Source organism: Physeter macrocephalus, chromosome 1 (assembly GCF_002837175.3).
Source record: "Physeter macrocephalus isolate SW-GA chromosome 1, ASM283717v5, whole genome shotgun sequence".
NCBI lineage: Eukaryota > Metazoa > Chordata > Mammalia > Artiodactyla > Physeteridae > Physeter > Physeter macrocephalus.
Genome location: NC_041214.2, coordinates 135,878,424 through 135,891,555, shown reverse-complemented (window position 1 = coordinate 135,891,555; position 13,132 = coordinate 135,878,424). Strand labels below are relative to the sequence as shown.

The window sequence follows — 13,132 nt, the reverse complement described above, 5'->3', positions numbered from 1 at the left end:
GGGGCAGGATGGGAATAAAGATGCAGACCTACTAGAGAATGGACTTGAGGACACAGGGAGGGGGAAGGGTAAGCTAGGACAAAGTGAGAGACTGGCATGGACATATATACACTACCAAATGTAAAACCAATAGCTAGTGGGAAGCAGCCACATAGCACAGGGAGATCAGCTTGGTGCTCTGTGACCACCCAGAGGGGTGGGATAGAGAGGGTGGAAGGGAGGGAGATGCAAGAGGGAAGAGATATGGGGCTATATCTATATGTATAGCTGATTCACCTTGTTATAAAGCAGAAACTAACACACCATTGTAAAGCAATTATACCCCAATAAAGATGTTAAAAAAAAAAAGGAAATGGCTAAGCTGCAGATCAAACCAGTCATATGATTCCAGAGCTTATGTTTTAACCACCACTCAAATAGTAAATTTTATCTTCATAATTCATAGAATCAATTTTTATTTTTCAAATCAATAGAGTTACCATCAGCCAATCAACTGCCTAATTTTTAAATGTTTTTTTTGAAATCATACTTTTAAAGATTTCTTTGTATTGCGTCAACTCTATTACTAAGGTTCATACTGATTTTTGAGGCATATCACTCATTTAATATAAATTAATTCACTTAACGTTTAACAAATATCTACTGATTTCCTACTTTGTTCCAGTCATTTTGTCAAGTCCTAAGCATATAAAATGAAGAAACAAGGCATAAGGGTATTATAGATAGTACATTGTACATTCAATTTAAAGAATGGACTCGATGAGAATATAAACAGATAAAACTTTATTTTTCTCTACTTACTTTATTTCAAATCTCTCTTTTTATTCTGGGATATTTGAGGTAGATCTCTTCATTTTTCCAGTTATTTTAGGTATGCAATTTTCTTAACTGGGTAATTAAACCTCACTTTTAGGTATGAAAATGTACAGTCAAATACAACATCAAAACTTTAATATCATCTAAGTCACAGCTCTTTTTTTTAATCTCCCAACTCAGGCACAAATCTTGGCCCAATAACTTAAAGTAGAAGAAGGTGGAAATATTGTCTTTAACGTATTTCCCACTTTCTTTCCCTTCCATCTTCCCATAGCTCCAGTGTTGGAAGAGAGGCAGAAAAGGATAATCTTCCACCACTGTAGTTTTCTTTCAGCTAACAGTAGCTCCTGGACAAATGCTAACTCTTTTGTAGAACAGAGTTGTGGGTTCTTTGATGTGTTCCTCTCCCCCCTCCCCAGGACCACTGCACAGTAGGCATGGGTAGTACACTACTTACCCTTGTGATATCTTATAACCCTGCTTTGCTCCTAATCCCCACCAGCTAGGCTTCATTCCCACTTATTTGTGCTGGAGCCAGCTTGTCCTGACAGGCAGCTGTCACTCAATTATCTTTCCCAGTGTACATGTGGCCAAAGGGAAACTCATGCACTGCCCTGCACATGGAGAAAATGCAGGTTTTTTCTACTGCCACCCTCTCTCTTACACTTAACTATCATCAAGGAAACTTCCAGCCAAATGTCTGGCTTCTAAATTCATTACACAGGAAGTGAATACTAATCTTTATTTATACAGCTATCTACCCACAAAATTTAGGACACTAAAGTTACCATCTCCCATGACATTTTTCACTATACTTCAGTTTAGTCTGGTATTTTTCAAAAAGTGTATCATGAAATCAATTTATTGAGTTTTGGCCAGCATTCTATGCTATGGAGCAAAATGGATGGAATGGGATGGAATAGAATAGAATAGAATAGAATAGAATAGAATAGAATAGAATAGAATAGAATAGAATGGGATGGGATGGGATGGGATGGGATGGGATGGGATGGGATGGGGTGGGGTGGGATGGAATGGAATGGAATAGAATAGAATAGAATAGAAATAACAGAACAAAGTAAGAGTAAATTTTAATTTAGTTACATGCACACACACTCACACACATATACACACTGGGGTGTGCCCTACAGTATGATTTAAAATATGTATTTTTACTGTGGTCCCAGCTGAAAAAAGTATCTGAAAGTCCCTGCACTAGTCCTGTGTAAGCACTAGCCCTTATGACTCTGCAGTGTAATAAACTTTCAGCTGGGGAGTGAGATGGCCTCTCTTCTTTAAGTCAACCCAGTATGAATTGGTTCTCTTGGGGCATCCTTCACTTGGTTTGCTGGATGGCAACTTCCTCCCGTCTTGCACATGAAAACACTCTTCCTTAAGACCCTTATTTAGTCTTTTTCTAGAAAAAAACTCGAATCCTCTTTTTCATAGCTGGAAATAGGTGATAGCTAGAAATTTATAGTCTCTGGACTAGTTTTGGTAATTTTGGAAGTATTAGTATGGCTACATTTAGTACCTCTCTTTAGAACATAACAGTATTTGTCAATGCTCACAGATTTGGGGCTACAACCTAGACTCTAAAGCAACAGAAATTATTCCTTTCAGGTGTCATTACATTTGGTCATCATAAATTGAGAAAGTCTCTATGGAGACCAGTACCATTTGTTTTTGAAACCATTTTAACATGAATCGTGTATCTATGAAAGCAGTACAGTATAGTAGTCAATGATTAATATTCACTAATATCTTTTAAAATACAGGTTTCCCTGTTCCTTTTTTTTTTCAAGTGCTTTTTCTTCCCCGTTATTATTGTGCATGCACCACTAGGGGAAGAAACTTCAAGCTTCTCCATACCCAACTACTATTTCCTTTCTCAGAAGGTCCAAATCCCGTGTGGCCCCAACAGAGATCCTAATATCAGGATGTAGCTACCCCTCCCAAGTCATAATCAGAAAACAACTTGAGGAAAGCAAACCCCTCTTTTCCAGTGAGATGAAGACTCTCCCAGGGAAAAAGTCCTTAAGATTTAAACAAACATTTACAGGAAACATAGTTCTCACTCCTTTTAAACAATGAGTATTTCAAGTAGACATCTTTTTGCACAACTCAAATTCTGGAAAAAACTACCGGATCTACTCCAGTAGTTCCTTCCTTGTCCAGCCTCTTCATTTTCCTTCTGTTTCTTTATGTCCAAGCACATTCCCATGACTCCAACCCTGCTTTTCTTGTTTGGCTCTCCATTCCTACCTCCCTTCAAATTACTACTATTGCAGGTCCCATTTCTTTAGATGATTTTTTCCCATCTCATCACGTTTTAATCAAGCTCACTGCTTCCAGCCTGGTCCAACTTTGATCCCACCAAAAGGCCCCTTCCACATTTCTATATAATAAAGGTTTGGAGGTATCATTTGGATGGTAAAACCAAGAGATCTTTCTATGCTTGTGCAACATGCCAGTGGCTGTTACTTGTATTGAGTTGGCCAAAAAGTTTGTTCGGGTTTTTCCATAACATCTTATGAACGAACTTTTTGGCCAGCCCAATATGTTCATTTGGGTTGGAAGAATTTGAGACTCACAGAGATGGTGCGGGAGAGGTATATCCAAAACCTCTCAGCCATCTCTTGGAACTGCCCTGCCCTCTGCTGCAAAGGAGATGCTTCAGGTTTTATACACACTCTTCTTAAGCCATGCCTCTGGCTTTGACAGAACTATTGCAGAAACATTCTGAGCAGAAAGCGAGTAGTCATAGTCAATATCAAAGCCAGCTTTAACTATGCACTGTGGCAAATAACAGGATGTTTAAAAGGGCAGAAATGGGATGGGTACTCTAGAACTGTCTATTTGTCATTTCTTTATCCTATACAATACATATTTTTTCCCCATAGAGCCCTGCAAGGAAGACAATTTTCAGTGTAAGAATGGAGAGTGTATCCCGCTGGTGAATCTCTGTGACAGTTTTCCACACTGTAAGGATGGCTCAGATGAAGCACATTGTGGTATGTTTTATTTTTAGGAAAATACTTTTTATCAGCTTAACCTCTACATTTGGATTCTACAGATGTGAAAGGAAGATTATGACTATATTTATTAGGACATATTTTGGTACTCTGAGGTTATGATCTCCTGCTGATTTCAGCACTGCTGTCACCATTCTGGTTAGAACAAGAGCTAACATGCAAACTCTTGTTTCTGTTTGTTTGTTTAAACTTGACTACATTTAATAACTTTAAGTCTAGGACAACCCATCTTCAGGTTAAAAACATAAAATACCACAGAGAGACAACAGCCCACACCAGGCACTCTAGCATCACTCTTATTAACTATTATACTCTGTACATTGCCTACACACAGAGGCACCCTCAGGCTCATTTATAACTGTCGTTCTTAGACTCGTTCCTTCACATGCTTGATTCTTCAGTATCTACTACTCCTCCTGCCTGCGACTCCTGTCCAGCCCCACTCCAGATCTCTATCACATTAGGAGTAATGGCTACTTTTACTCTCTTACTTTTATTTCAGAGCACATACTTAATGCTATTTATAGTGTGCCATGCACTGTAACTAAGTGCTGAAAAACGATCTTAACATAATTAGAATTAACTCTATTTCAGTCATGAGAAAGCTGAGGTTTGGAGGAGCTAAGGGGCTGCCAAAGATCACACACCTAGCAAGGGCTAGAGCTGTGTTTCCAGCCTAAGTCTATCTAACTCTAAAGTCCATGCTGTTATTCTTTTTATAATAGGGAAAAAATGTAAACATAACATTCACTTACAGAATTACAATATGGTGTCTGTGGGTAAAACTATGATGGGTGATATTTTATCTGTTTGATAAACTAGCTTAGCTTAACCCAATCCCCACTTAGCCACTAATGGCCTTAACACTCTATCCAAAATGGTTGTAAAATGGAGGGGAAGATGACGGAAACCAAACAGCAAAAGAATAAGGGCAAAGAAAATAGCTTCTGGAGAAAGAAGTAGGAAAAAAAATGCTTACAGTTATTCCTGAACTTGAGTTTTCCTTCTTTTAGAGAACACATTTGTAAGATATTCTCTTCAAAAAGCTTTATTTTCTATTTATTTGCTGTATTGGTATGCAGTGAACTTGCATATCTCTGCCCTTTCTCTTTTTATAGTCATATGAAAGAGCAAAATTAAGTCTACCAAATTTATCTTTTTCAACTTAAGACTTCCAGCATACTGTTACGAAAAATTACATACTATCAATCTCTAAACTCTAAATGTTAAGAACATTGCATGTTTAGTTTATAGAATCCATCATTTTCTTTTATCAACTTAGGTCACAATGACCCTATGTATGATCTAATCTCTTTAGTGCGTCTCTTCAATGGCACAACAAACCGTGGTTTGGTGCAGTTCAGAATCCAGAGCATATGGCATGTAGCTTGTGCTGAGAACTGGACGACCCAGGTTTCACATGATGTTTGTCAGCTGCTGGGACTAGGGTAAGTAATTCTACCCAGCTCTCTCTTAAAGTATTCTCAAGCTTTTTTATGGGTTTCAAATTGGGTTTATTAAGAAATTTAAAATTTATGGAAGTTATGAATTTAGAAAATATACATGATCAAAAGGAAGAAAATAAAATCTTGCCTAACCCCATTCTCAAACAACAACCACAGTTAATAATCTTTTTATAAATATTACATAAATATAAGTATATAGAAATAGTACATTACAAAATCATACAAAATACCATATTATGCTCTGTCTTGTAGCCTACTTACACATGAACATTTCTCATGTCATCAAATATTTTCTGTAGATTATTTTAAGAAAAGGAAATATTCCATTTTATGCTATATTATAATGTATATAACTAATCACAAGGGTAATGCAGAGAAGACGCTTTTGCTGTATCTTTGCGACATGTTCATAATAGTTCTTTCAGAAGATTTGTATCAGTATAATTATTGTGAGAAAGAATATGCAAAATTACAAGTCTTAATTCAAGTGACAATTCCGTATTAATGATTCACCAAAACTTTACATCTCAGTTTAATATCATAATATATTACATCAAATATATAAGTTCACCATATTCATTTTTTACCTTCCCATCAGTCTCAAAAGTGATGAGGTGAAAAATGGTGGGTGATAAGTAGTAATAATTTACTTCATTTAAGCTGTATAATCTGTCAACTCTAATTCACCATTCTGATCCTTTGGTATTCATGATTTGAGAGATTTAACCATATTGGGTCACATATGGTTATTTATCACTCATAGCACTATATTATTTACAGGTTGGCCTGTAAATTAAGAAGTCTATAAATGTAAGCCCCATGTCTATTTTATCCATTATTGCATTGCTAATATCTAGACTTATCCTTGTTTCAAAATACAGGTGCTAAAAAATATTTGTTGAAGCAATAAATTATTCTTTATATATAAGTATATATGTAGATATAAATATTTCTAGCTAAATAAATGTATGCCAGAAATATACATTTGCCAGTTATAAATCATTATAATTTCCTTTCTGCCTTGAACTGGAGAATTGTTTTCTAATTTATTTTAGAAGATTACACAAAGTTACAAAGGAAAATAATTTAAGTCCACATCCACCTATACTCCCAGCATTTCCAAGTTATCTCAGCTATTTCTAGTTCATCAAAATCAAAGGTAATTGATTGCTTTCCTCTTAAGGGGCCCTTCTTTCTGATTAATAATTCATAGAGTCATCATGCTATACACAGATTTTTGAAATTTATTTCAAAATGTTTATTTTTTAACCCAAAACATATTTTCCACTAGAAATAATGTTAGTGCAGTGTTTAATTTCTAGTAGACTTGGAGAGTTATATTGATTACCAGTGCCAAAAATAGCACCTAACCACCACATAGAGATATTTTACAATAGGAAAATGTGTTGAGGTCCCAGTCAGAGTGTCAGAAATGCTCTATAAGTTCTTGGATACTAGAAGTTGGATAACTACTAGTTGGATTGAGAGCTGTCAGCTCCCTTTACCTCCCGAAATGGTGTTCCTTCAGAATGGGAACTCCCCAGCTCCAAGTCTCATGCAAGTGATGTCATCCTCATCAGGAAGGCAGTTCCTATCAAATTCAAATGGAGGAAGTGAGTTTTACCATCCATCATGTAAATAATCATCAATTTGGTTTATGTGTATTATTTGGAAACCTTGCAACTTATATATATTTATCCCTTTTATTATACATTATAGTTTGTGTTCTAACAAAAACCCTTTTAACCTGGGGAGCTTTGCGACATAAAGAGTCTTGGAGGAGAGTAGGTTAGGGGAAATAATGTTTTTTGATGAAGAATCAACAAAACACTGAAACGGACAATTGTTTATCCCCACTTCAAGTAAAGCAATGGATAAGTGGCGCTGACTCCAGGTTCCTACATTAGTGTTGATTTTAGTTCAATAACAAGTTCATGCAGGTGAGGCCCTAGGAAATCCTTTGCTTCCACTACTAAACTTGCCAGTAATGCTGAGGAGCTATTTTATAGACTCAGAAACTTAGTAAAATTTAGGCTGAGGAGATGGGTTACTTGATCATGTGTCCGCAATTGATGAATCCAAATGCCCTGGATGATTGGACTTTTACTACACAGGAGCTTGAGTTCCAATTCATCACCTAAGCATCACTATATGCTTATAAACACAGGTGTTCTTTCCACTGTGATTTGTGGATCTTAGCTGAATTGTTTCCTCGAGGATAGATCGGGGTTAAGATGAATCATTTACAAAGATCAAAGTGATTGATATCTTCTTTGGCAGAAATATTTTGAATGCATTTGAATAAAATTTGTTGGGTGATTATATAATGCTGATTCCTTCAGTTGCATGAGAGAACATATTGGAAAGGAAACATTTATCTTTATTATTTTTTAATAGTTGCTAATATAAATATATTATTTTATTTACTCCCAGATTGGAAATCTAAGCATTGGTAATGATATTGTGCCTGGTCTTCAGATGAATGAGACATAGTTTTTGCTTTAAATGCTTATGTGGTGGAGATAGACACATAAATAAGCTGATTCACTTTTTATAAAGCAGAAACTAACACACCATTGTAAAGCAATTATACTCCAATAAAGATGTTAAAAAAAAAGAATTACAACATAATGTGATAAATACAATGTGCTATAGAAGAACCTATACTCAATTTGGGCATGTCAGGGAAGGCTTTCTAGAAAATGGCCTGAGCTGTGTGGATGACAGACAATTTCATACAACTATCTATTTACATGTTTTTCCCCCCAACCAGATTTTACTCTCTAGTTCACTGACCTCATTTCTAATGAATCACAGTCTTTCCAGATGGAGACAGGGACAGAAAACTAGATTTTTTAGTGTGTGAAAAGCGAGTAGTTCATCCCACTCTTGGATACAATATTTTTCGTGAAAGTCAGGCGCTTGTTTTCCTCAGAAATGAGTCAGGTAATCTCTGCAAAGAGTTTAATCTTTGGGCCTGCACTTATTAAATAGTTTCCATAGTGCTCTAGTAATTGAAAGAAAGTTAGAGCCTTAATGAGAATTTGTCTAGAGTGGTGCACAGTAATGAAAGAAAACTTGGTGAGTTTAAAATGATGTGTTTGGTACGGTGGGAAGTAATTTAGGAGTCAATTTATTAAAAAGGCACTGTAGTCTCTCAAGATTATTTATTCAGATAGGGTACAAAATGCAATTCCCCACAGATTCTAGTAAATCATATGAGGCAGATTTCATCAGCCTTTCCTTTTCTAAATGAAACATTTTCATTCCCTGCCATTGATAGCTGCATAAGTAAAAAGTACTTTGAATAACATTTTCATGTCTCTGATCAAAGTATGAAAGAAAACATTTTATACTGATGCAAGAATAAATGTTAAGGAAACTTAGAGTAGTGATTTTTAAAATGGTATTTCCTAGGAAAGCACACTACCCTGTTACTAACCCAGTAAATGAACTATGCAGTTGTTTTGCCCTGCTAAGCGATTAAAAACGAGAAGTCATCAGGTTTGTACAGCTCTACAAAATTCAGGAAATACTAATGTTTTTAAAATAGAGTTAGTTATATGTATCCCCATGAGGCAGCCCTCTGAGGAGCTGGTGTTAATTTTTAAATCGCATAATAGTCCTGGCTAGATACCTTCAGTTCAAATATCAAAAACATCAAGTTGAGCCTCTCATTCTGAAACCTCAAATAAGAAACGGAATTACTTCAATGTTCTTCCATTTCAGAGGTGTTTCAAAAATTTAGGGGGGGTGGTGAGGGGTAAAATTTTTTTAAGTTAACCTTCCAAATAAATAGAGCATGATAATTTAATTTCCTGTGTAAGCACTACAGCAAATTTGTATTCACAATTTAGCACTAAAAATAGGTTCCTGGAAAACTGAAAATAGAACCTGTGTTTCCTATTAGTTTAAGAAATTGGTAGAAAAATAATGCTCCTCTGCCTGACTATATTTTCTGTCAGTGTCCCCAAATTTTCAACTATGTGGGAAAAAGCCTTAACATAAAACAACAACAAAGATTAGATACAGGAATTAATAGAAAAAATATAACTACTACATTCAACTTTAAATGATTTCTTTTTATTTGCTAACTTGACACAAAAATAATTAAATAATATTTTCTTTTATTTTTAAATTTTAATTTACAAGTCCAACACCAAAGGAAATTTTAATTTTAGTCTTAGCTATGTCCCTAGGGTGGGATGAGTGAGGCAGTGAGCTGGTCAGGTAGGGGCGCTGGGGGGAGGGGGTGAAAAGAAATTTTATTTTACTTGGTTTAACTGACCTAGCTAAAAAACTCATCATTTGCCAGAATTGCAATTTATAACTCTGATGGGTCTTTTTCCTGTTTTAGAATTAGAAATGCATGAATTAAAAATAAGTAAAGAGAAAATAATAGCAAACTACTGTAACTGCGTAACTTCCTAAGATTCATCTTAGGCTTATTATCTAACAGGGTTGGGGAAAACACAGTGACTAGGTAATTACATATGCTATGGGCAAGGGCATGAAAGCAAGCGTACCACCATACCACTGATTTGTAATCCAGAAGCTAGATCAGCAGCTCCCAGACCTGGTGATGCGTTACAGTCACCCAGTCATGGTCCCAGACATTCAGATTCAGGGTGGTCTAGGTCAGTGGTTCCCAGTGTGTGATTTTTAGAAGCACATTAGTAACTGAATCACTTTGCTGTACAGCAGAAATTAACACAACTTTGTAAATCAACTATACTTCAATCAAATGAATTTTAAAAAAAAGAAGCAAATTAGCAGCATCTGCAACACCTGGGATGCATGTATACAGATGCATATTCTGGAACCGCCACCTCAGACCCACTGGTCCGAAAGTCGAGAGCAGGGCACAGCAATCTGTGTTTGAATAGCTCTTCAGGTGATTCTGCTGTTCACTGAAGTTTGAGGACCACTATCTAGGGTAGGTGTCCTTAACCTTCTTTTGTGTGTGTCATGGGCATTTTTGGCAGTCTGGTGAAACTTGCCAACCTCTTCTTAAGTTCATAGTTTTGCATAAAGTAAAATACACATAATTACAAAGGAAATTCATTACATTGAAAAAAAATTATCAAAGTATTAAAAATACAGTGTGGTATATTTCCTTATTAATGTAGTAAATAAGATATACTGGTGATTCCAATGATTACTGTACTATCAAAAATGAGCATAGGGGGCTTTCCTGGTGGCGCAGTGGTTGCGCGTCCGCCTGCCGATGCAGGGGAACCGGGCTCGCGCCCCGGTCTGGGAGGATCCCGCGTGCCGCGGAGCGGCTGGGCCCGTGAGCCATGGCCGCTGAGCCTGCGCGTCCAGAGCCTGTGCCCCGCAACGGGAGAGGCCACAACAGAGGGAGGCCCACATACCACAAAAAAAAAAAAAAAAACTGAGCATAAATGATATTTTTCCAGTTATACAGTAACTGCAGTGTGATCTGAAGATATCTGCAATTTGTTTTGGTGGCAAAAGTATAGGTGTTTCTAATAATATTGTGGTTAGTCACCTGAATTTGTATCAGAAGAAAAGACTATATTTCAATTAGAGGCTAGTAAAAATAAAGATGTCATTATTTCTCCTCCAACTATAAGCCCCCTACAGGTTACCATGAACTACTAGGGGCTCCATAGAACCCAGGCTGGAATTTTGGCTAGAATGAGGCCCAGAGGTCTTGGTTCTTTAAAGAAGCCCCCGTGATTCTGATAAGCAGTCCTCTCATTTCAAAGGAACCCATGGAACTTTGTGTACTTGTTTCAGTAGAAAACACAGAAATTGTACAAAACATCTCCACAGTTTGGCAGTTTGATTTCATCTGGTGTTAAAAACAAAGTAAAAACAAACAAACAAACATTTTTTCCCTACTGCAACCAGGTTTAAATACCCTATGTTAGGGTCATCTCTGACTTAACCCAGGGGATTCCTCAGCTTGTGATTCCAACACTAGCCTATTTTAATTTCTCTGGAAAACTTTTTCCCCCAGTATATCAAAACAAAATTAGAGAATTTTAAAAGGCCACTATAAGTAGGACATAATTAAAAGGGTTAAAAAAAAAATTCATGGCTAAGTTTTCAACAAACACAGGTTGGTATTATTGCTTGCTTGGAAAAAATTCATTCCTGATTTATCCCACTAAGTATTTGAAAACATATTATTGGGAATTAAGGTACTCTTTTATGTGAAATGTCACTTATTTTTATTAATACAATTTAAGGAGAAATCTCTTTGTCTTTAACTTTTATTTTGACTTACACTCAGACGGGTATTTTGTAACCCAGAGAGATTTATGTGGCAAGGAAATTACTGAGACTATAATTATACACATAAAGGTTAAGAAAATCTCTTTTGGTCAGTTGTGAATCATCTACCAATAAATTTTCTGCAACATAGTTGTTCAGTCTATAAAAGTCTTTTAACAGAGTTGGGGATTTTATTTGTTTTTGTGTTTTCCTCAAAGACTTTTTTTTTCACTTAAAGTTTGTTACATAAAAACAAGATATTATGGTTTTCCCCAAGCCAAAATATCTTCACCATTCCCTTAAATCCTGTTGTTTGGGGAGGGGGAGGGAGGCTTCTATATTCTAAAATAGAAACAGATAAGGACAGGAGAAAACTATCATCCCTTGAATAAATTCTCAACAGTTCAATTTTTCAGTTCTGAGATTTTGTTTCTAAATAATAAATGGTGACTTAACATATCGTTGCTAACCTTTTATTTTGCCAAGAATATTTTAAATATTGAATATATCTTTATCGTCTCCATCACTTCTTAAAATAAGAAATAGTTTGTCAGAAACTTCTGCTGCTTATATTCTGTTTACTATGAATACAAACTGGAATAAATTGTGTTCAGTCTGAAAAAGGTGAGCTTGATTTGGAAGGATTTGAAATGCAGGTACTCTGTCTCCAATTAAATTCCAACTTTTAACATCCAGCACTGACACCTGGAAATATCTGTATGAACTGATGGCCTCTATACACCACTCTTAGGTTGCTGATACCAATATTTACAACAAAAAATTTAATTATGGGAGTACTTTAGAAGTTTTTTCCAAAAGAATGTTTTTTCCAGTTCTGAATAACCCAAAACAATATATCTACACCATTAACTGCAGTCTTTTCTCATATAAAGTTTGAGGCTGCATATATAGAACACAATCTTAGAATACAAGCTTTATGTGTGTCATTTTTTCCACGTGTATACATAATCTCTATTTTTCTCAGCCAGAGAGTGAAAACATCACTATGGAACAGCACTTCAAAATCCCAGGGTAGCACATTTAGGGTTTACTAAATAGTCTATTCTTAAAGCTTTGCCTCTAGTCTTCCTTCTAGAATAGGCGTGTGTTAAAAATTTAATTGCCAAGGGCCGGTGAGAAGATGGCGGAAGAGTAAGACGCGGAGATCACCTTCCTCCCCACAAATACATCAGAAATACATCTACACGTGGAACTGCTCCTATAGAACACCCACTGAACGCTGGCAGAAGACCTCAGACCTCCCAAAAGGCAAGAAACACCCCCACGTACCTGGGTAGGGTAAAAATAAAGAGACAAAAGAATAGGGACGAGACCTGCACCAGTGGGAGGGAGCTGTGAAGGAGGAAAGGTTTCCACACACTAGAAGCCCCTTCTCGGGCGGAGACTGTGGGTGGCGGAGGGGGGAAGCTTCGGAGCCGCAGAGGAGAGCGCAGCCACAGGGGTGCGGAGGGCAAAGCGGAGAGATTCCCGCACAGAGGATGGGTGCCGACTGGCACTTACCAGCCTGAGAGGCTTGTCTGCTCACCCACCGGGGCGGGCGGGGGCTGGGAG

General features: G+C 36.7%; 1 protein-coding gene across 1 annotated transcript in view; it reads left to right on the top strand.

Moving 5' to 3' along the window:
- Positions 1–13,132, top strand: part of TMPRSS15 (transmembrane serine protease 15) — a 148,067-nt gene that overhangs the window by 96,683 nt on the left and 38,252 nt on the right. Inside the window, exons 17-18 of the mRNA XM_024120341.2 lie at positions 3,720–3,830; positions 5,170–5,299. Coding sequence (XP_023976109.1) covers positions 3,720–3,830; positions 5,170–5,299 — 241 coding nt within the window. The remainder of the gene's footprint in view (positions 1–3,719; positions 3,831–5,169; positions 5,300–13,132) is intronic.